At 56.6% G+C, this 22,917-nt stretch overlaps 2 protein-coding genes across 4 annotated transcripts in view; one reads left to right on the top strand and one right to left on the bottom strand.

The window, feature by feature from the left end:
• MAU2 (MAU2 sister chromatid cohesion factor) overlaps positions 1-21,577 on the top strand; it is a 36,448-nt gene extending 14,871 nt beyond the window's left edge. Inside the window, exons 4-19 of one of the 3 annotated variants that reach the window (XM_050769589.1) lie at positions 864-959; positions 2,555-2,649; positions 3,933-3,960; positions 4,335-4,490; positions 5,645-5,791; positions 5,886-5,976; positions 6,928-7,031; positions 7,939-8,016; positions 8,397-8,462; positions 10,352-10,438; positions 12,259-12,308; positions 12,527-12,604; positions 12,697-12,808; positions 17,202-17,292; positions 18,080-18,207; positions 18,526-21,577. In XM_050769589.1, the coding sequence (XP_050625546.1) occupies positions 864-959; positions 2,555-2,649; positions 3,933-3,960; positions 4,335-4,490; positions 5,645-5,791; positions 5,886-5,976; positions 6,928-7,031; positions 7,939-8,016; positions 8,397-8,462; positions 10,352-10,438; positions 12,259-12,308; positions 12,527-12,604; positions 12,697-12,808; positions 17,202-17,292; positions 18,080-18,207; positions 18,526-18,600 (1,482 nt within the window). In that variant the 3' untranslated portion in view covers positions 18,601-21,577. Of the gene's footprint in view, positions 1-863; positions 960-2,554; positions 2,650-3,932; positions 3,961-4,334; positions 4,491-5,644; positions 5,792-5,885; positions 5,977-6,927; positions 7,032-7,938; positions 8,017-8,396; positions 8,463-10,351; positions 10,443-12,258; positions 12,309-12,526; positions 12,605-12,696; positions 12,809-17,201; positions 17,293-18,079; positions 18,208-18,525 lie in introns of those variants that run through there. The other 2 variants (XM_050769590.1, XM_050769592.1) reach the window with 2 other exon arrangements.
• The window catches only part of SUGP1 (SURP and G-patch domain containing 1), a 273,381-nt gene that overhangs the window by 59,430 nt on the left and 191,034 nt on the right, over positions 1-22,917 (bottom strand). The gene's annotated exons all lie outside the window — the stretch shown is intronic.

Raw genomic sequence — 22,917 nt, 5'->3', positions numbered from 1 at the left:
TCCGGGAGTTGGAATCCCTCCAGCTTTTTTATTTTGAGGCTGGAGTGCATGACACAATCACAGCTCATTGCAGCCTTGAACTCCTGAGCTCAAGTGATCCTCCCACCTCAGCCTCCCAAGTAGCTGGGACTATAGGCGTGCACCACCCATGCCTGGCTAATTTTTTTATTTGTTGTAGAGATGGTCTTGCCCAGGCTGGGCTCAAGCTCCTGGCCTCAAGCAATCCTGCCTCGACTTCCCAAAGTGCCAAAATTATACACAGGAACCACCGTGCCCAGCCCGGTGGCTTTTAACAATCAGATTACTTTCCTACCTCTTATGCCCAAGCCCCAGGGCTTTGGTGGGTAGCCACCTGCTAAGGAGTGCCGGCAGCTTCCTTTTCTATATACTACTGTTGGAGAGATCAGCCTATTCCTCACCTGACAAGTCTGTACAGTTTCCCTTCTTCATCTGGTTCCTAATTTCAATTATAGCTGAAATTTGCCTTCCTCCCACCTCAGAAGGTTGACGAGTAAGGTGGCTTTGGCGGCAGGGAATGTGTGTACTTCACACCCCGATGCCTCTCTCTGGTCTGAGAACATAAAAGATGGGAACTGGCATCTGATTTGACAGTTTAGAATTTTGAACTGAAAGTACTTTCAGTCCAGTTGAATGAGAAGTTATTTTAAGAGTGATGCAGAAACTTCCCAGCCAGTGAGTCCAATAAAATATCTTTTTTTGCTTTTAATAAAGTAAATTGGCAACCCAAAAAAATCCTTTGGTAAGGATGAACAGGAACTGCCTTCTGGCACCACAGCTGCTGCTAAGGAATCCAGCTTGATTGCCGCCTTCTTACGTTCCCAAACGTAACTATTTCCTTTCAGAATTCCGTCGATGCAGCAAAGCCGCTGCTGCGGAAGGCGATACAGATCTCACAGCAGACCCCGTATTGGCACTGCCGCCTGCTCTTCCAGCTCGCTGTGAGTACTGTGGCCCAGGCACAAGGGTGCCTGGCAGGGACCATGACCCTGGGGCACACCTGCCCCATGTGCAAAGAACAGCAGGGTCCACGATGCGCAGACCCCCTCGGGCTGGCACACGGAGTGGGTGGGGACATAGGAACATTTACTTAACCTGCTCACAAGCCCCCTCCAGCCTCCATCCTTGACAGCATCCCTGGCTTGAGCCTGGCTCTCAACAACGCCCGGGGGTGAGTGGTGGGAGTGCGGGGCTTCCCCGGAGCTGACACTGACAGGGGGCCTGCTGCTTGTTGGGTGTCTTTGGGTTTCTCTCCCTCCCAGCCATTCTCATCTCATCTTTGGCCTGCGCTCATTGAAATCCCAGGAACGTTTCCTGCCAGAGACCCACTGTGGGGTTTTTTTAGGAGCTAGGCTGAGACTCCAGGGGGCTGCCTATCAGGCCACAAATGTCCACGTCAAGCATTGTTTCCCACATGGACCCCTCACTTTCGGGGGCTGCTGGGGTACACCCTCATCCTGGGATCCACACAATTCCTCCTCATGCTCCCTTCGGCACCCCAGATACAGGTGGTGCCCTGGTCTCTGAGCTCCACAGTGCTTGGTTGTTGGGGGACTCTGAATTCGGCCTTCCCAGCTACAGTGGAGAGACCAGCAGGCTCCACCGTGTGGGGCACCACTCCTGTCCTGGGCTCCACCTACACTTCTGCACTGGGGACCCTCAGGCGGGTGCCTGGCCCCCAGCCTCTCTCTTTCATGACCTAGCCTGCCCTCTGGGCCACCACTTAGCCACCTCCCATGACACCCACCTAGGCATGCAGTGTGTTGACCCTGGGTTGGGAGTTCCTCCAGCTGAGTCCCTCACTCCAGGAGGGTCTAGCTGAGAAAAGTACCCACAGGGAAGAGCTCACCCAGCAGCCAGGAGTTCCCAGGGCCCTCCTCCCCCAGGCCTGATGAGAAGCCGAATGCACACACAGTCTCCTTCCATCTCCCCACGCACACTTGTGCACATTAGCAGACAAAGGAGCAGGCCAAGCTGTGAGTCACCACCCCCAGGCCACAGAGTTGGCAGGCGCCATGTGCACGCACACCCAAGGGCCGAGCTCTCCACCATGGCCCCGCAGGTGTCGCCTTGCAGGGTCAAGCCAGGCATGTGCCTCCCTTTCAGCCTGTTCAGGCTTTGACACTTGCCTCTGAGGGAGTCCCTCCTTGTTGTTCCTGGAACACACTGGGGACACCCCACTAAAGACAGACCCCACAGGCACCCACGAAGCACTCAGAACAGCCCTAGGTGCTCTCACAGCCTTGGGGGCTGCGCCATGAGCCTTGACTGCTGGTTCTATGCTCCATTAAGTTTAGACAGTGTCTACTGCAGGCACCATTCAGTTAGATGACATATATACCACAGGCCAACTGGAGCTCTGTACCCAAAGCAATTAGCGTTGATGAGATAATTTGGTTAATTTAGCTCACAACTGACACAGGCAGTTTCATTGACGTGGGGAGGTTTGGTTGTTGGTTAACAAAGCACAAAGGCCAGGTACCGTAAAACTGATGGGTTTGGCAGCAAAGGTCACTGCTCTCTCTCTCCGTTTTAGCAACTGCACACGCTTGAGAAGGACCTGGTGTCGGCCTGTGACCTCCTGGGTGTGGGGGCCGAGTACGCCCGGGTAGTGGGATCTGAGTACACACGGTAGGCACCCACTCCCCTCCTTCCCTCCCACTCTCTTAACATAGAAGGGGCTTGGCCACCTTGGTCCAGGACAAAGAACAGAAATGGCATTTCAGGCCAAGCACAGTGGCTCACAGTATATTCCCAGCACTTTGGGAGGCCAAGGTGGGAGGATCACTTGATCCCGGGAGTTCAAGACCAACCTGAGGAACATAGTGAAACTCCATCTCCACAAAAAATACAAAAGTTGGGGCCAGGCTTGGTGGCTCACGCCTGTAATCCCAGCACTTTGAGAGGCTGAGGTGGGAGGATCATGAGGTCAAGAGATTGAGACCATCCTGGTCAACATGGTGAAACCCCATTTCTACTAAAAATACAAAAATTAGCTGGGCGTGGTGGCGAGTGCCTGTAATCCCAGGTACTCAGGAGGCTGAGGCAGGAGAATCGCTTGAACCTGGGAGGCAGAGGTTGCAGTGAGCCAAGATCGTGCCACCGTACTCCAGCCTGGTGACAGAGCGAGACTCCGTCTCAAAAAAAAAAAAAAAAAAAAAAATTGGTCACCATGAGGCGCAGGTTTGAGCCTGAAGTTCAGGCACCCAAACTTGCCCACTGGCCCTCACACTGTGTGTCCACCGCCGCATATTTTTTGTAGAGATAGGGTCTCACCATGTTGCCTAGGCTGATCTCGAATTGCTGACCTCAAGTGATCCGCCCACCTTGGCCTCCCAAAGTGTTGGGATTACAGGCGTGAGCCATTGCACCCAGCCCCCTTCTGGGCTTTTCACATGAGTGTGTCTAAGCCATGTAAGAAAAATAAATACAGGCTGGGCACGGTGGCTCACACCTGTAATCCCAGCACTTTGGGAGGCCGAGGCAGGGGGATCACTTGAGGTCAGGAGTTCGAGACCAGCCTGGCCAACGTGGTGAAACCCCATCTTTACTAAAAACACAAAAATTAACCAGGCATGGTGCCAGGCTCCTGTGGTCCCAGCTGCTCAGGAGGCTGAGGCAGGAGAATCGCTTGAACCCGGAAAGCAGAGGTTGCAGTGAATTGAAATCGCACCACTGCACTCCAGCCTGGGCAACAGAATGAGACTCTAAGAAAAAAATAATAAAAATAAATAAAAATAAACACAGGCACAATAGGATAAAACAGAGCAGTCTTGTACGGGGACTATTTACTGTTGTCCACTGAACTGTCCCCCGAGGTGGCATATTAGGTCCTGTGAGCCTTGGGGTAGTCACAGTCATCTCAGGAGGTTCCTGGGCCTTCTGGGACCTGACCCCTGCCTCTTGTTTTGCAGGGCGCTGTTCCTCCTCAGCAAGGGGATGGTAAGTTGAGGCTGGGCATGGCTGGATGCAGCCAGCCGGTGTCGTGGAGGTGAGGCAGGACTCCCTGCTCAGACCCCGTCCGCTCTCCATGGCATGGCCCCTCACACGCCCAGACCCTTAGGCATAGTGAGCAGCCTGGAGTGTGAGGCCCGGGCCCTGCTGGGTTCAGGAGGGAAACTCAGGCTCCTGCCTATGGGATTCATGCTGAGGCAGGAGCCTGGTTAGGAGCTGCCTGGGCCGGGGTTTCAGGCTGGCCTTGCCCTCTGGGTTGGAGGCAGTAGTCCCAAGGCAGGTGGGCAGGTGAGCCTGTGCTCCCAGTCCCAGGAGGGCCCCTGCAAGCCCTGTACCCTACACCTGTGCCTCTCCCTCCCCAGCTGCTGCTGATGGAGCGCAAGCTGCAGGAGGTGCACCCGCTGCTGACCCTCTGTGGGCAGATCGTGGAGAACTGGCAGGGGAACCCCATCCAGAAGGAGTCGCTGCGTGTCTTCTTCCTGGTGCTCCAGGTCACTCACTATTTGGATGCCGGGCAGGTGTGTGGCGCCTCTTGGACGGGCTGCTGGTTGTGACCAGTGGGTGTGGGTGGCACCCAGGCCAATGGGTCTTGGGCTGTGAGGTCACCTGTGTCATTGCCTTACCTTGCCACACAGCAGGGCTGTCTTTCCAGCCCCAGACACACACACTTCTGTCCTGCTCTGCTGCGAGTGCTGGCACCATCGTGCCTGCCTGGTGTGCTGGTGCCTGGGAGCAGGGTCTGTCCTGGCCACCCTGCCTCCCTTTGGAAGTACTATGTGTGACATTGTATACACTCGCTCAGTGTGTGGATGCACAGAGATTGCAATAACGATTCAGGGAATCATGAGAATAAACCACAGAGGTGCTGGGGCGGTGCCTGCACACAGCAGATGCCCAACTGGTGTCTGTCTGGCCCCCCTGCTGTGGGATTGAGTAGGGACTGATGTGCCCAGCTGTGTCCGAGACTGGACTCCATGACCCCGCCGTGGGTGGGAAACGGCTGTGTTTGAGCTCCTTGTCTGTGCTTGTGTGACCGTCTCGGCCCTTCAGGGGCTGGGGGCTGCCCTGTGCCCCTCAGACCCACCTATCATGGTGGGCCACAGGCGAGTCTCTCCACAGGGCTTGGTAAGGGGGTTGTCCAGTTCCTCCGTCCATACCCATCGTTGCCCATTGGGTGAAGCACTGCACTCGGCGCATAGGGACACAGAGCAGACTGCAGCCGCGCTTCCCTCGGGGTGCTAGGGCCGCAGAGACATCCCTCGGGGCCTCAGGGCGAGATGGACCACAGCGCTTGCCCGACTCCTGGGCCAGGAAGCCACCTCCCACCCCCGCGGAGCACAGCCTCCCCTTGCTGTCTCAGGTCTGGCTGCAGGAAGACCAAGTGCAGCTCCAGCAGGGTCTGGACAGGCCTCTCCTGGGCCTTGGTGTTGGACCCAACACTGGGCAGTGGACAAGCCTCAGTCCCACAGCTGCCCGCCTGGCCGTGCCCCGTGCCCTGAAAGCCTGGCTGATTCATGGGAGTGCGGCAGGGGCGGGTCCATCTTTCAGGAGGTGGCCCTGGCAGAAGGGGAAAGCAGGTGCTCCCTGAAGGAAGGGGCAGGGGTGGCTGGGCTGGGCCCGGCTTCCTGAGAGGCCAGGCTCAGGTGGGTGCTGGGGTGTGGGTGCTGCACAGGTGAAGAGCGTGAAGCCGTGTCTGAAGCAGCTGCAGCAGTGCATCCAGACCATCTCCACGCTGCACGATGATGAGATCCTGCCCAGCAACCCCGCTGACCTCTTCCACTGGCTGCCCAAGGAGCACATGTGTGTGCTTGTCTACCTGGTGCGTCCCCACCAGGGCCCGAGCCAGGGCTGGGGGCGGGGGCGGGGAGAGGGAGAGGGCCCTGGTAACCCCTGCTGTCTGGTCTTGTTGACAGGTGACTGTGATGCACTCCATGCAGGCCGGCTACCTGGAGAAGGCGCAGAAGTACACGGACAAGGCCCTCATGCAGCTGGAGAAGCTCAAGAGTAAGTCAGGCGCTCGACTGGCCACGTGGCCACAGCGCCCCCTGGCGGACAGCCTGGCCAGTCACTGGCTGCTCTGGGGCACAGTGACCGTGTGACCGCAGCACCCAGCCGCCCTACCTAGTGGGTCTCGTCACCCCTAGTTGGTAAATGCTGGTGACCCACGTCGGAGCAGAGCAGACAGGACTGGGGTCAGGGGTACCTCCCTGACTGGTCAGGGCCGTTGTGCCCAATGGTGCTCAGTTGAAACAGGTAGTGGCTGCCTTTCCCAATTATTATCAGTGTTTTGATGGGGACACTCAGGATGACGCCAGGATCAGAACTCAGCCCTCACTGACCACCAGCATGTCCTTTGGAGGTCGTGAGTTCTTTCCAGATGTTCAACTGTCTAATCTATCTAGGGACCTTTGACTAGCACAAACCCAGAGCAGATGTCCCTGGCTGGTGCAGTGTGCCCATTAGTCTGTCTGTTTGCTCCCTCGTGAGTGCTGCTGGGGGCGAAGGCTTCAGAGCCAAGGCAGCTCAAAGCCTGAGAGGCCTGTGCTTCTCTTTTTCCCATGTGAGGATGGCTGCTTGGGGCTGTCAGGAGGTGGGGCCTGGCCCAGGTCCCCCTACCCCACTGCCTGAGGCTCTGCTGCATGGTCTCATGATCCAGGGTGGTTTCCACATTTCCACATTTCTAGAACCTGCCATGTCCACAAGCTCTTGAGCACGTAGGGTGAGGGTGAGGGTCAGAGCCGACCCCTCTTGGAGCCCTGTGGGAACCAACCTCTGGCTCCAGCTCCGTCTCTTCACCTGGACAGCAAGACACACTCCCTCACTCGGAGGGCGCAGTGGGGACTAGGGGAGATGACGGGGTGGGTGCCTGGCCAGTGTGACTGGAGACAGGAATGAGGTAGGGGAGGCGCCTCCTCTGGCCTCCCCTGCATGCTCACCCCTGACTCTCGCCCATAGTGCTGGACTGCAGCCCCATCCTGTCATCCTTCCAAGTGATCCTGCTGGAGCACATCATCATGTGCCGCCTCGTCACGGGTCACAAGGCCACGGCGCTGCAGGAGGTAAGGCTGGACGCAGGAGGGGTGGGAAGGCCCAGGAGTTTGTTGGGTCTCAGCAGTGTCAGACAAGAGACTGAATTCGCCAAGTGCGGTACTGGCAGGCCAGCCCATCCTGCTGTCTTGCTGTCAGTCAGCGTTTTACAGCCCCACGTGGGCACCACTGATAAGAGAATCTCATACAAAAACCAGTGGAGGCTGGGCACAGTGGCTCACGCCTGTCATCCCAGCGCTTTGGGAGGCTGAGGCGGGTGGATCACTTGAGGCCAGGAGTTTGAGTCCAGCCTGGCCAACATGGCAAAACCCTGTCTCTACTGAAAATACAAAACTTAGCCAGTTGTGGTGGCAAGCACCTGTAATCCCAGTTACTTGAGAGGCTGAGGCAGGAAAATCGCTTGAACCTGGCAGGCGGAGTTTGCAGTGAGCCGAGATCGCACCACTGCACTCCAACCTGGGCAACAGAGCGAGACTCCATCTCAAAACAAAAACAAAAAAACAACAGACCATGGCCCAAAAGCTTGCACACTGAGGGGATCGCACACATGGTCTCTGGGGATTTGGGGGTCCCTTGACAGTGATTCTTATACCCCACCCTGCCGTTAGGAACACTCTCTACCCCCAGTGCCCACCCTCCTGAGAGGGCATGGGGGCCTTCAGTAGGCTGGAGGTCCTTTACGGCCCAGACACCTGTTGGACAGGGTGGAAGAGGCGAGTAACAGACAAGGGTCCCTGTCCACAATGGGATCCGGGCTGCCCTTTACCCCCATGGTGGACATGTCTGCTGGGGCTTTGTACCCCAGTTTGGGCAGAGGGGACATGGGCTCACCCACCAGCTATGGGGTCTCTCCATTGCTGCTCAGACGCCAGGTCCCAGGTTGCAGTCCTGTGATGGCGGTACACTCTCTCCCGGCAGATCTCCCAGGTCTGCCAGCTGTGCCAGCAGTCCCCCCGGCTCTTCTCCAACCACGCAGCACAGCTGCACACACTGCTGGTGAGTAACTCCTTGACAGCACCCCAGGAGAATCCAGAATGTTCCCAGTAAGTAAGTACCTAACCAGATCCAGAACATTCCCAGTGAAGAACCCCCTGACAGCACCCTAATCAGAATCCAGAATGTTGCCATAGGTAATCATATAACCTCCTCAGGCAGGATCCGGAATGTTTTCAGTGAGCATCTTGTCCCACCCCACACTGGCTTGGGTCTGAAAGGTGGGGACAGTGAGCATATTACCTGCATCGCAGCTGGCTCGGCAGTGAGCCATTATCATACTCCTCCAGGGCAGCCGTGTAGGCCCCGTTTGCACTGCATGTGTCTCTGATCTGAGCCCCCTCCCCAGGGGCCGGCCCTGATGACAACACGTCTTCTTCCAGGGCCTGTACTGTGTCTCCGTCAACTGCATGGACAACGCGGAAGCCCAGTTCACCACAGCCCTGCGGGTAAGGTGCCGGCCCTCCTTGCTGCTCGGGGCGGGCCACACTTCTGAGTAAGGAGTCGGGCGTGGTCTGTGATGAGGACAGCAGTCGCACTAGGTCAGCTATGCAAAGCCGCAGCCCCAGAGGCGATGCACAGTAGTCAGCCCATGCCAGCCTTGGCAGTGACGCACTGTTTATCTGGATAAGGAACAACTATGGGGCCAGAGTCTTCCTGAGCTGACCCCAGGGCAGACGTGAGGGAGAGGTGCGACGTGTCCGTGGACACCACTTCCAGGCCTGAGTGGGAGCTTTTGTGGCAGCCACCCCTAAGGCTGGATTGGCTCAAGTGTCAGCTGACGACTTAGAGCCACCCTGGGTTCAGGGCTCCCATGGGGAGTGGTGGAGCTGGGCCATCTCACAGGTGCTTTTTGGGCAGAGGAGGACTCCTGGTCCTGCTGGGCTGGGGAGGGTGAAGCAGCTCCCCAGGCTTCTGGCCACAGATGGGGAAGAAGGCTAGTGCCACATCCTCACGGAGCGCCCCAGCCCAGGACTGGACCATCATGTCCCCACCTCAGCCTCAATCTCCTCACAGGAAATGGAGGCTGTGGACGCTTTTTTCCCGATGGTTCTAGGAAGGGCCCTGAGGAGAGGTGTCAGGGAGCAGGGGCTGCTCTGTCTGCCACTCGGGCAAGGTCACCGGGGAGTCCTGCGTGCACCCTGACTGTTGGACAGAGTTCCCCTCCTCGGCACCCCACAGGCCTGTGGGTGCTGCCACCCCCGCCACTGGCCTCAGAGGTACACAGGAGCCCTGACGTGCAGACAGCATGCTTGGGAGGGAAGGGCCGACTTGGCACCCACTCCTCCACCTCTTTGTCTCACTTTCCGGACTCTGGCTCACTCTGACTACAGCAGGGCCAGGACCCTCCTTGTGGCCCTGCCATCCTGCCATCTCCGTCTCCGTCTCACTCCCCACAAGTGGTTGCTGTTGCTGGTTTGGTTCCACGTCAGAGTTCCCAAGGCCACATACCCTAAGGAGTCCTCACCCCGGGGCCAAAAGAGAGCCTCTTTTTCATGGCCCACCCAGGAGTGATGGAGCCAGGATGCAACCCCAGCCCCACTAACCCCAAACACACATGCCTCCTGTGGGCCCTCAACAAACATCCCCCACCTTGCTGAGTCTCAGAGCATCTGTGCTTGATTCAGAAGATCCTCTGGGCCTCCTGGGTGTGTGCCAGGAGGGCATCTGTGCAGGTGGGGTCTGTGCTTCCCTGGCTCACTCCACCTCTTGCCCAGCCCCACTAGGAACCAGGGTCTAGGCAGGGCTTGAGCCACATAGATTGGTCCCTCTCTTGACGATCTCCTTTCCCAAGAAGAGCCAGGGACCGTGACCCATCTACCACCTGTCATCAGCAGCATTTCTGGCCTCTGACAGCGTCACCTACCTCTGGAGCGGGGCCTGTGCTGGCCCCCTCTGGGACAACAGCTCCCCTCCTCCCCACTTCCCCCCATGAAGAGTGACCCCTGCCCAGGACCAGCATGTGCCTTGATAGCAGTGGACACCTGGGTCCCCCAGGTTGCTGGCTGTGGCCTGGAGGAAGGGTCCACCAGGTCTTAGTCCTGACAGACAGCGGAAAATGGGCCAAAACCCAACATGTTCTGAGGGTGGGATCAGGGTGGCTGGTTTTCCTCTTCTGTGTTCTCTAACTGCCCCGTGACACAGACGATGATTTTATAATGAGAAGAATTAATAGTTGTGTTACCCTTGAGTTTAGGAGGCAAGGGAAGTGTGTTTGAAATGAAAAAAACAAGTCTTTTCCAAAGTAGTCTCCGTGGAGATTGTGGGTAGCTCTCACACTGCCACATGGATCACAGCGCCCGACCCAGCTCCCTAATGTCCCCACTTCCCATTCCAGCTCACCAACCACCAGGAGCTGTGGGCCTTCATTGTCACCAACCTGGCGAGTGTGTATATACGGGAAGGAAATAGACACCAAGAGGTAGTAGGTGACATGCTTCATGTTCGGTATCCTTTCTCTCTGTTCTCTTCTTTTTGGGGAACCAGGGGGTTGTCCTGGGCACCAGCACATCTCAGCAGACCCCAGGGTGTTCACCTTTTGAGGGATGGGCAGCACCCGACACAGAGGCACACAGGGCATCCCAGAGGTGAATCGGGCTATGGCCGGGAGAGGCCAGGTCTGAGACAAAAACATTCCCATAGCTAGGCCAGGCGCAGTGGCTCACGCCTGTAATCCCAGCACTTTGGGAGGCTGAGGCGGGCGGATCACAAGGTCAGGAGATCGAGACCATCCTGGCTAACACGGTGAAACCCGTCTCTACTAAAAATACAAAAAAATTAGCCGGGCATGGTGGCGGGCACCTGTAACCCCGGGATCCCCACTCAGCCCTGGGATCCCCCTGAGCCCTAGGATCTTCCGTCAGCCCCAGGATTCCCTCCTCAGCCCTGGGATCCCCTCCTCAACCCCGGGATCCCCTCCTCAACCCCAGGATCCCCTCAGCCCCAGGATCCCCTCCTCAGCCCCGGGATCCCCTCCTCAGCCCCAGGATCCCCTCCTCAGCCCCGGGATCCCCTCCTCAGCCCTAAGATCTTCCATCAGTCCTGGGATCCTCTATCAGCCCCAGGATTCCCTCCTCAGCCCTGGGATCCTCTGTCAGCCCCGGGATTCCCTCCTCAGCCCTGGGATCCCCTCCTCAGTCCCGGGATCCCCTCCTCAGCCCTAAGATCTTCCATCAGTCCTGGGATCCTCTATCAGCCCCAGGATTCCCTCCTCAGCCCTGGGATCCTCTACCAGCCCCGGGATTCCCTCTTCAGCCCTGGGATCCTCTGTCAGCCCTGGGATCCTCTGTCAGCCCCGGGATTCCCTCCTCAGCCCTGGGATTCCCACTCAGCCCCAGGATCCCACTCAGCCCTGGGATCCCCCTCAGCCCTAGGATATCCCTCAGTTCTAGTGTCTCTTTCACCCTTGGGGGTCTAGCTCCAAAGTGTCTCAGGCCAGGTGCTGTGGCTCACGCCTGTAATCCCAACACTTTGGGAAGCCAAGGTAGGAGGATCACTTGAGGTCAGGAGTTCAAGACCATCTTGGGCAACATAGGGAGACCCCTATTTCTACAAAAAGTTTTTTAAAAACCTGGTGTGGGGTTGCCGGCCTGTGGTCCCAACTACTCAGGAGGCTGAGGCAGGAGGATTGCTTGAGCTAGGGAGATTGAGGCTGCAGTGAGCTATGATCGGGCCACTGCACTCCAGCCTGGGCGACAGAGCAAGAACCTGTCTCAAAAGAAAAATCCCAGCCCTGGCTGGGTCGTCTGATGCCAGATGTGGGCTCGCATTGTTGAGGAGGAGTTTGGCTCCCCTGTGCCTCTGCAGCCAGAGGGCATCTAAATTATCAGGTCACGCCCCCATCCAAGCCTCCTGGAGTCCCTGCACCTCCAGAGAAATCCCACCCACTCACCCCCAGCAGCCCACAGGGCTCACGGGCCCCAGCCTGCCAATCTACGCACTGCCAGGCCAGCCCTTCAGCGCCACTGTGACCATACAAAGGCTTTCTGGACGCCCAGGCCCCTGTCATCTACCACAGGACAGGGTGGCACAGGCAGGGCTGGCTGAGGGCATGAGAGTCTTGCCCCTGGCCCTTCTCACCAGAGGCCGCTCTTGCTGGTCAGTCACCAGGCTCGACCTGGGGGCCATAGTCCCTATGGGGGTGTAGAGAAATCCCCATGCACTGCAGTGTGTCTTGGGGACCTTTCTCCTGTGAAGATGCAGAATGATGCTGACTGGCTCTTCTCCGCCTCCTCCCCTCCTCAGCTCTACAGTCTACTGGAGAGGATCAACCCAGACCACAGCTTCCCTGTCAGGTGAGCCACTCCGGGCACCACTCCACGCATGGCCTAGGCTCCCCATGCTCTTGGGATGGGGCCCCCAACTGCCCCTTGCACCCTGACACCCCACACCCCTCCTCGCAGATAGTCTGCAGCAGGGGTCTCTCAGAAATCCCCTCCAGCTGCCCACCGCTGTTTTATAAACCACCTTTCTCAAAATCCCCACCCCACGTGACCCTGCACTCTCCCTCCAGCTCACACTGCCTCCGAGCGGCTGCCTTCTACGTGCGTGGGCTCTTCTCCTTCTTCCAGGGACGCTACAACGAGGCCAAGTGAGTGTGGGGCAGGGGGCAGCATGTGGGCCGTGCTCAGGTTAGCCCAGGCCCAGTCCTGCAGGCGTCAGCGTCCTCATTCTCCTTGTCAGGCGATTTCTGCGGGAAACTCTGAAGATGTCCAATGCCGAGGACCTGAACCGGCTCACAGCCTGCTCCCTTGTGCTCCTGGGCCACATCTTCTATGTGCTGGGAAACCACAGGGTGAGTGCCCTGGCCTGGGCCGCTCGCTTGGGTGCCTGTGGGGCTTGGCTGAGGGACAGGAGCTGGCCAGCAGCCTAGGGGTGGCATGGCACTGTTCATCCTATGCCCCTCGAAGAGCACTTCTAGGTGGACACCCTGACTCCCACAGCCTGGGCAGGCAGGGCCAGGGGAGCTGGGCACCCACAGAGGGTGTGGGGGCAGGCAGGAGGCCTGATGGGTGTGGCCTCAGACATCAGGCAGGCAGAGCCCCTGGGCTCGGGGAGCTGAAGCCAGAACCAAAGGAGCTGCCCTGAGCTAGTGGGGATGACACAGGCACCCCATCCTATGTGTTGACACCCAAGGGGCAGAGAGGTGCCTCCTCTCAGTCAGACTCCCAAACATTTCATTCTTGCCCAGCATGCATAGTGTCCTCTCAGGGTACAAGTGGCCCTTGGAGTTGGTCCCCACCCAAGGTCAGCTGGTCTCTGGTGGGACTGGCCACCTCAGTCCTTCTTGTCAATTCCTTGCCTGCTCTCACCTTCCTGATCTCACGAGGTCTTGAAGTTTTTTTTTTCCTCAGACGGAGTCTCTCTCTGTTGCCCAGGCTGGAGTGCAGTGGTGCAATCCTGGCTAACAGCAAGCCCCACCTCCCGGGTTCACGCCATTCTCCTGCCTCAGCCTCCCGAGTAGCTGGGACTACAGGCACCTGCCACCACGCCCGGCTAATGTTTTTATATTTTTAGTAGAGAGACGGGATTTCACTGTGTTAGCCAGGATGGTCTCGAACTCCTGACCTTGTGATCCACCTGCCTCGGCCTCCCAAAGTGCTGGGATTACAGGCGTTAGCCACCACGCCCAGCCTGTTTGTTTGTTTGTTTGTTTGTTTTAAGAAGATATTTTGGGCAGGCACAGTGGCTCACGCCTGTAATTCCAGCATTTTGGGAGGCCAAGGTGGGCAGATCACCTGAGGTCAGGAGTTTCAAGACCAGCCTAGCCAACGTAGTGAAACCCCGTCTCTTACTAAAAATACAAAAATTAGTGGGGCGTGGTGGTAGGAGCCTGTAATCCAAGCTACTCGGGAGGCTGAGGCATGAGAATCACTTGAACCCAGGAGAGAGAGGTTGCATTGAACCAAGATCATGCCACTGCACTCCAGCCTGGGCAGCAGAGTGAGACACTGTCTCAGAAAAAAAAAAAAAAGGTATTTTTGTGCCAGGCATGGTGGCTCATGCCTGTAATCCCAGCACGTTGGGAGACCGGGACAGGTAGATCACCTGAGGTCAAGAATTCAACACCAGCTTGGCCAACATGGTGAAACCCCATTTCTACTAAAAATACAAAAATTAGCCAGGCCCGGTGGTGCACATCTGTACTCTCAGCTATTCCAGAGGCTGAGACAGGAGAATTGCTTGAACTCAGGAGGTGGAGAGGTTGCAATGAGCTGAGGTCATGTCATTGTACTCCATCCAGCCTAGGTGAGAGCAAGACTCCATCTCAAAAAAAAAAAATTTTGGCCAGGCACAGTGGCTCATTGCTTGGATCACTTTGGGAGGCGGATGGGGGAGAATCCCTTGATCCCAGGAGTTCAAGACCACCAGCCTGGGTAACCTAGCTAGACCCTCTTTTTTTTGAGGCCGAGTCTCACTCTGTCACCCAAGTTGGAGTACAGTGGCACGGTCTCAGCTCAGCTTATGGCAACCTTCGCCCCTTGCAGGGTCAAATGATCCTCCCACCTCAGCCTCCCAAGTAGCTGGGGCCACAGGTGTGTGCCACCACGCTCAGCCATTTTGGTAGAGACCAGGTCTCCATGTTACCCAGACTGGTCTTGAACTCCTGAGCTCAAGTGATCCACCCACTTAAGCCTCCCAAAATGCCAGATTACAGCATGACCCACTGTGCCTGGCCCTAGAGATGGTATCTCTTAAAAAAATAATAATAAGATATTTTCCAGCCAGGCACAGTGACTTGAGTGGCCTGTAATCCCAACACTTTGGGAGGCAGAGGTGGAAGGATCATTTGAACTCAGGAATTCAATATCAGCCTGACCAACATAGTGAGATCCCATCTCTACAAAAACCATACAAAAAAATTAGCCAGTGTGGGAACTCATGCCTGTGGTCCCAGCTAATTGGGAGGCTGAGGTGGGAGGATCACTTGAGTCCAGGAGGTTGAGGCTGCAGTGAGCTGTGATCATGTTACTGTACTCCAGCCTGGACAACACAGTGGGATCCTGTCTCAAAAAAAAAAAAGTTGTTATTTTTCTAGATTATAAAATATGACATGTTCATAATTAAAAGGTTGAGAAGTAAAACAAAAAGATAGCATGTCTCTGTCATCCATCCCTTCCCGCTGCCCACCCCTCCCACCTGGAGGTTTGCTTGTCAGCCTGTTTGGTAATTTTTTTTTTTTTTTTGAGATGGAGTCTTGCTGTGTTGCCCAGGCTAGAGTGTAGTGGTATAATCTTGGCTCACTGCAACCTCTACCTCCCAGGTTCCATGGATTCTCCTGCCTCAGCCTCCCAAGTAGCTGGGATTATAGTCACACGCCACCACACCTGGCTAATTTTTGTATTTTTAGTAGAGATGGGGTTTCACCACGTTGGCCAGGCTTGTCTCAAACTCCTGACCTCAGGTGATCTGCCCACCTCGGCCTTCCAAAGTGCTGGGATTACAGACGTGAGCCACTAGGTAATTTTATATTTGCCTTTCTCCACACCACTGTATTGGAAGCTTTTTTTTTTTTTTTTTCCCTTAATGGCAGTGAGTGTTTTGAAGCACCATCTACTCTGTAGTTTAACCATTCTCACTGTAGCCATTTCCACAGGATAGATAATGCAGGATGTGTGTCTTGGCTTGTAAAGTTTCACGGGGTCTGAGGGCTCCCTCAGCGTGGATGCTGTTAACAAACCTGGTGCCTGCCCCTGCCCACCGCAACACACACACACAACTGTGTGGTAAGCCTTTGCAGAGGCCAACAAATGGGCCCTACAGCTCAGGCCCTGGTGGGCCTTGGCCTCAGTACTGGGGATGCCACCACCCCGTCAAAACCTGTAGCTGGCTCCTTCTAGAATGTGCTGCCACCCTGCCCTCAGCCTCTGAGCACAGTGAGGGCTGTATGTCCCCATTGGACAGTGCAGGTGGCCTTGGGGTATGTCAGATGGGCTCAGGTGAGGGCCCAGGGGCCCAGAAGAGCTTAGGATGAGGCTAGAGTGTCCACACGAGTGGGACACCCCCCAGGATCACTCAAGGCTTCAAAACCAGATTCTGTGGGGTACCCTAAGCTGGCATTGGGAGAACCTACCCAGGAGCGCTGAAGGAGTCTCCTTCCCCAGGCTGCTTTCAGACAGAGGCCCTTGGCTTTCTGCACAGAGGCCAGCCCGGCTCACAATAAGCCAGGCCTAGCGGAAGAGAGCAGTTTTTCTTGCTGTGAGGTGTCAGAAGGGCTTGGTGAATTTTAAAAAGCTCCAAGACCCACCTGGAGCCCACTTTCAAGGTGCGGCTACCGGGCAGCATAGAGTTGTTGGGCTTTGTGTGTCAGGAGGAGCATCTCTGCACTCTGGAGAAGTATTTGGTGGCATCAAAGCCAGTTCTCAGGAGTCGGTTTTGGGGATGTGTCCATCTTGACTTCCCAAGGGCTCCCTGGGCTGCCAGGAGCTATCATCTAGGGAATTCTCCAGCCCTTACCTACCTGAACCCCACATCCAGGCTGACAGGGCTTTGAGTCCTCGGCCCAGACGGGGTCAGCCCAGCACTGCTGGTCGCCATGTAGCCTGTGTAGCACAGGCTCCTGTCCAGTGGCTCCAGGCCCTTGCCATAGTGACAGGGATGGGCATTTATGGGCCCTGATGGCTCTTACTGAGCTCTTCCTGCCACATCCTGAGGACGCTACGGCTGCAACTGGGGTGGCCCTGTGCAGTCAACCAAGCGGGGATTCAGGATTGGAGGATTCCTGCATGCTGGTGCCCCCAAAGCCCCTACGTGTCTGCCGGGGCCTCCCACGAGAGGCAACTCAGTTGTGGAAGACAAACCGGAGGGGCTGCTGCCCCTCTCAGAACCTGGAACCCGGAACCCTAAACAAATCTTCATTTCTGATCAGCCCCCATTGTGGGTCCAGGGCTACCTGCCATCAGTGCTTTTTCTCCGCTTGAAAAGGTAGAAGCCCCCAGAGTTGTCCATTGGCCATGCCCCTGTGAGTAGGTACCTGCAGAGCCAGAAGTGAGGGCAGTTTGTTTTTCAGTGATACTTCAGAGAGGGCCATTTGAGATGGGCTCTGAGGTAAGCATAGGAGTTCACCAGATGCAGAAGGAGGTCACAGCCTGGGCTGGGTTCAGTAGGTTATCCCCACCCCAGCCTGGGCTGGGTTTGGCAAGTGGGGTCCAGGCTCCTCACTCCCTCTTGCTGCTCTTGGTTGACAGGAGAGTAACAACATGGTGGTACCTGCCATGCAGCTCGCCAGCAAGATCCCGGACATGTCGGTACAGCTGTGGTCGTCAGCACTGCTGCGAGGTGAGTGCAATGGCCACCCCTCTTCCCCAGCCCCAGCCTGGCCCTCCCGAGAGATCTAAGGCTGCTGGGCATGTCCTGCTCAGCCTTAGCTCGGACTAGGCCTCCGTGGGCCACAGCCCCAGTTCTAGCATGGGTAGGGGGTGCTCCTCAGGAGACCCTGGTTGAGGGCAGTGGGTGCATTTGTGGCATCCACTTGACTCGGGGTCTGGTTCAGTCTCTACAGGACCCAGAGGGTGAGACTTGGTATCTGGTAGACTTGGGCTGTGAGCCTCGCTTCTTCCCAGAAAGGCAGACAGCAGCTATGCCTATTGGGCAGGGCTGGCCAGCTTGCTCTGGGAGCAGTGCGGGCACTCAGCGAGTATCAGTGCTGTTACTGCAGCTCCCCCATTTCCAGATTACGAAACTGAGGTCCAGAGACTCCCCCAGGGCCCTGGGGAGGTGACAGGAGACGGGGTGCTCCGTGTGCAGTGGGCTGCCTGGGGCTGCTGCCTCAGGATGGGCGTCAGACGTCTGTTTGCCTGAGGGCTAGCCATAGGCTCCCTGGAGTGCTGGCGAGAAGCCTGGCATTGGGCTTTCACTGCCCAACCAGCCCTGTTCTGCCCTGTGAGAGCAGCTGGCGCATGGGCTTTGTGATCCCAAGACAGGGCTCAGGGCCAGTGACGTGCCAGGCTCCCAGAGATCCACCGGTTCAGCTGGGACTTGACCTTGGGGCTCCATCTGCACCAAGTGGGAGGGCCTGGGCAGCGACAGGGCAAGGTGGGTCCCCATGTTCATGTCCCACTCTCAGACCTGAATAAAGCCTGTGGGAACGCCATGGACGCCCATGAAGCCGCCCAGATGCACCAGAACTTCTCGCAGCAGCTGCTCCAGGACCACATTGAGGCCTGCAGCCTCCCTGAACACAACCTCATCACGGTACGGGTGTGGGTGTGAGAGGATGGGATCGGGGACCAGCGGGCTTCTCACCTGCAAGAGGAAGGGGGCACCTTGGCTGTATTTCTCTTTGTCCAACAAACCCTAACTCAGCCTCGGAAGTGCCCTCTGATGGGGGAGATGGCCACGGGCACCCCCACCCTAGCAAGGGACACAGGTGCCTCCTCGGGGCCCATTGGACTGGGGTGTGGAGAACAGAGTCCTGGTTGGGTGAGCAGCCCAAGGAGGGCAACATTCCCACCTCCTCTTCCCTGGGAACAGCCCACGGTGCCTGACTCTCTTGTCCTCTCTTTCCCACAGTGGACAGACGGTCCACCCCCTGTGCAGTTCCAAGCTCAGAATGGACCCAACACCAGCCTGGCCAGCCTCCTGTGAGGCCTTGATGGGGCCATCCAGCTCCACAAGGCCTGCGCGTCTCCGGCTTCCACCCAGACGGCACTCAAGCCTGCCCCTGAGGCGTGCTTCCTTCCTGACTGTCTCTAGAGCTTCCAAGTTCTGGGAATGTGCACGGCCAGTCCCTGCCCTCCCAGGAGGGGTGGCAGCCGTTCCCATCTCGCACCAGGACCCCCACTGCAGAGGCTCACAGGTGGCACACAGGCGCTGTCTCTCCAGAGCCATCCTTCAGAGTGGACCTCAGTGCCAGTCGTGCCTCTGCAACTGGGTCACGTCGGCCCAGAGTAGGGTACAGGCCTCCAGCAGGTCTTAATCCTGTGTGCCAGGGCAGGCGGTGCCCCAGGGGCACCATGCCTGACTCTCCATCGCCCAGGCCTTGATGCCGAGCAGGAGTAGAGTGTTTCCTCTGCTCAAGGCAATTTCCAGAGCCCAGACACCCGTTTCTGGCCTGAATTTGGAGGAAAGAAGTAATGGCCCACGTGTGGGACGAAGCACAGATCCCAGCACTTTTCCCAGCTTTCTCTCCAGCGTCGGTCCCTGCAGCAGCTGGGGCCTCTGGTCAGGAACCCTCAGGGACCCAGGAACTCAGCTTCCAAACATCTGCACCTTGACCGGACTCGCCATCCCGCTGTAGGGGTGCAGGTGATTGTAAACACGGGTGTGCATGTGCGTGCACACGGGTGTGCGGTGAAGATCTGTGGAGCTGGAGCTGGGAGCTGAGGCTCCTGTTGCACCAGCCACCTTCCCCCATCTTGTGGCTACTGAGGGGCAGGAAGTGGGGGAGTGGGTTTCTCTCCCAAATTTAAGATCACCTCCTCAGCTAGCTTAGAGTGCATGGCACGGGCCCCCCGCCCCCCAGATCTGGAGCCCAGGGACCTTCTTCCTGGCAGATCTGTGGCCTTCCCTGCAAAGGACGTCTGTAGGCTCAGCCTCTTGGTCCCCCACCCTGCCGCCTTGCTTTCCCTGCTGGGTCTCTGGGGCATAGTGTGAAACCCCCACCCTAGCGAGGCCCCAGGGAGTCTCTGCTGGGCCCAGACAGCAGCATTTGGTTGTATCCACTTTTCTTGATAATCAGGAGGTGCCCCAGTGGTCACAGTGTGGCATTGTGAGTTGGGGGGTCAGGGGTCAAGATATCAGCAGCAGGTGTCAGGACTCAGGACACCATCCCCTCCAGCTTCTGGGGCCCAGGAGCCTCTCCCTGCTGCAGGGGGTGGGGGTCCTGCTCGGCAGGGTAGGTGGTGGTTTCAGGTCTTGTCACCCTTGCTTGGTGGAGCTGCCTCTGGGAGCTTCGGCGTCTGTGACTGAAGGGATGCTGGATTGCTCAGGTCAGCTGCTCAGGGCTCCCAGGCTAGGTGTGCCTTAGCCACAGGCAGGGCTGTCAATAACCCCCTTCCTCACTGGCCAGTACCTGACATCAGCACCAGTGACAGGCTGGTCAGAGGGCAGGGCTGGTGAGGGTTTGTCCTAAGAGGACCACCACCATCTCTGGGTCTCCAGGGGGAGAGCCTGGCCCTGTCCTGTGCTACCCGGGGCTGCCCCCAGACCCGTGAGGCCAATAGGAGAGCGTGTGGCACTGACCCACAAGCTGTCCCTGTCCCGTCTTCCTCCTGAGCCATGGCCTCTGCTAGCTCCACCTTGAAGGAGCCCCTCAGATCCTCCCCTACATCACTGAGATGCCACCACTTGTGTCTCCACAATGTGCTCCTGCCCACCTGGGTCCTGCACTGTCTGACCCCTGCACACCACACTCATGTCACCACGGCGTGCATCATGTTCATCCCCATCTATTTATTTAAGCCTTTCTTTGCTTGTAGGGCATTTTGTATGTAGAGCAGTTGAAAACAGAACCTCAGAACTTAACATCTGTCCTGATGTTAAAGTGCTTTTCATGACCACCCCGTTATCTATGTATATGTAAAGTTAAGGATGAGATCTTAAGTTTACAATTAAAAACTCAGTACTCGATATTTAATATTCTACTCGAGCTTTATGGAAGCCAAATCATGTGCGTGTGTGTGTGTGTGCGTGCGTGTGTGCAAGCTTTGAACCTCCTTCCACGGCCGCATCTTCTGATGACACAAAGCTTTTGACAAGGACCTTCTTGTGAGTCACTCAGCGCCTCATAGTGTCTCATTCAATTGCAAGAATAGAGGCCAGACACGGGGGCGCATGCCTGCAGTCCCAGCTAACTGGGAGGCTGAGGCAGGAGGATCACTTGAGCCCAGGAGATTGAGGCTGCAGTGAGCATGTTCACGCCACTGCACTCCCGCCTGGGTGATGGTGAGACTTTGTGTCAAAATAAATAAATAAATAAAACGAGTCCCTGAGGACACATCACACAGTCTCCTATAGCTAAGTGTCTAGGAAGAAATAAAAACTCCAGACCCTTCAGTGGATGAGGACAAGGAGGTCGCCGAAAGGCATTCTGTTGACAGATGAACAGCTGAAAGCTGGCCAGACCCTCCTGTATGCCTCTGCCCTTGTCCTGTGGCCTGTGGGTTGTGAGGTCTGACGAGGAAGCCACCTACAGCAGGAAGCGAGGCTGCCGTGTGTCCTTCAGACAGCTGTCTTTCCCCAGCTCTGTCCCTATAGTTGCCTGCCGGTGGGCGAGGGTCCTCTCCCCGGGAGAAGCACGCCCAGCCCCGTTTATCAGAAGCAGGCAGGGAAATTGGAACTGCCACCCAACCAGCATGGTGGCTCAATTTGTTGGTTGCGTTGTCAGTTGTCTATTCTGTTAAGGTTTTTAATAAGTACGTTTGGCATAATGTATTTTAATGGGTTTGTAATATCGTAATGGTTTTTAGCAGCCTATAACTTTTCAGCTGGTGCTTTTACTTAGGGAAAAAAAGACAATTTGTAAATACAGAACATTGTTTAAAAGACGTAACCATAGAACATAGCTTCCTGTTTGTGGATTTCGTTTCCTATATATTCAAAGTAAAATGACTTACAGGAGCCATGTGCTGTGTCTTTGTTGTTTCCTCTGTCCCCTTTGTGAGCCATCCCGAAGATGGCTGCCACCCTCCCTGCCATGCCCACAGGGGCCCCCTCTGTGGCAGGGTCTTCAGCATGAGGATGCAGTCCCCAAATCCTGAGCCAGATGACGTGATGGAAGCCTGAGTCCCCATCCCCTCCACTGATCATTTTCCTCTAGCCTGGCCTTTCCTAGAAAGGAAGGAACCCGGTGGCTCAAGCCTGTAATCCCAGCACTTTGGGAGGCCGAGACAGGCGGATCACAAGGTCAGGAGATCGAGACCAGCCTGGCTAATACGGTGAAACCCCGTCTCTACTAAAAAATACAAAAAACTAGCCGGGTGAGGTGGTGGGCGCCTGTAGTCCCAGCTACTCGGGAGGCTGAGGCAGGAGAATGGCAATGGCGTAGACCCGGGAGGCGGAGCTTGCAGTGAGCTGAGATGCGGCCACTGCACTCCAGCCTGAGCGACAGAGCGAGACTCTGTCTCAAAAAAAAAAAAAAAAAAAAAAGAAAGGAAGGAACCACATGCTCCATCAGCATATGAGATATGAGGCCTTCAGCAGCCTGCTCCTTGAATCCTCCCAGCCCTCCCAGGGGCAGACTTCCCCACGCACCCAGGTGTCCTGGTCCCTGTGTTTTTTTATTTTTATTTTTATTTTTATTTTATTTTATTTTATTTTATTTTTGAGACGGAGTCTTGCACTTTCGCCCAGGCTGGAGTGCAGTGGTGCAATCTCTGCTCACTGCAACCTCCACCTCCCAGGTTCAAGCAATTCTCCTACCTCAGCCTCCCAAGTAACTGGGATTACAGGCGCCCGCCACCAAGCCCAGCTAATTTTTTGTATTTTTAGTAGAGACAGGGTTTCACTGTGTGAGCCAGGCTGGTCTCGAACTCTTTTTTTTTTTTTTTTTTTTTTTTTGAGACGGAGTCTCGCTCTGTCGCCCAGGCTGGAGTGCAGTGGCCGGATCTCAGCTCACTGCAAGCTCCGCCTCCCGGGTTCGGGCCATTCTCCTGTCTCAGCCTCCTGAGTAGCTGGGACTACAGGCGCCCGCCACCTCGCCCGGCTAGTTTTTTGTATTTTTTAGTAGAGACGGGGTTTCACCGTGTTAGCCAGGATGGTCTCGATCTCCTGACCTAGTGATCCACCCGTCTCGGCCTCCCAAAGTGCTGGGATTACAGGCTTGAGCCACCGCGCCCGGCCAGTCTCGAACTCTTGACCTTGTGATCCACCCACCTCAGCCTCCCAAAGTGCTGGGATTCCAGGCCTGAGCCACTGCGCCCGGCTGGTCCCTGCGTTCTTAGAGGGGAGCAGCCTCCGTGCTCC

This window comes from Macaca thibetana, chromosome 19, assembly GCF_024542745.1.
Source record: "Macaca thibetana thibetana isolate TM-01 chromosome 19, ASM2454274v1, whole genome shotgun sequence".
Lineage (NCBI taxonomy): Eukaryota > Metazoa > Chordata > Mammalia > Primates > Cercopithecidae > Macaca > Macaca thibetana.
Note: the sequence above shows the minus strand (reverse complement) of the source record. Positions and strands in the feature narration are given on the sequence as shown.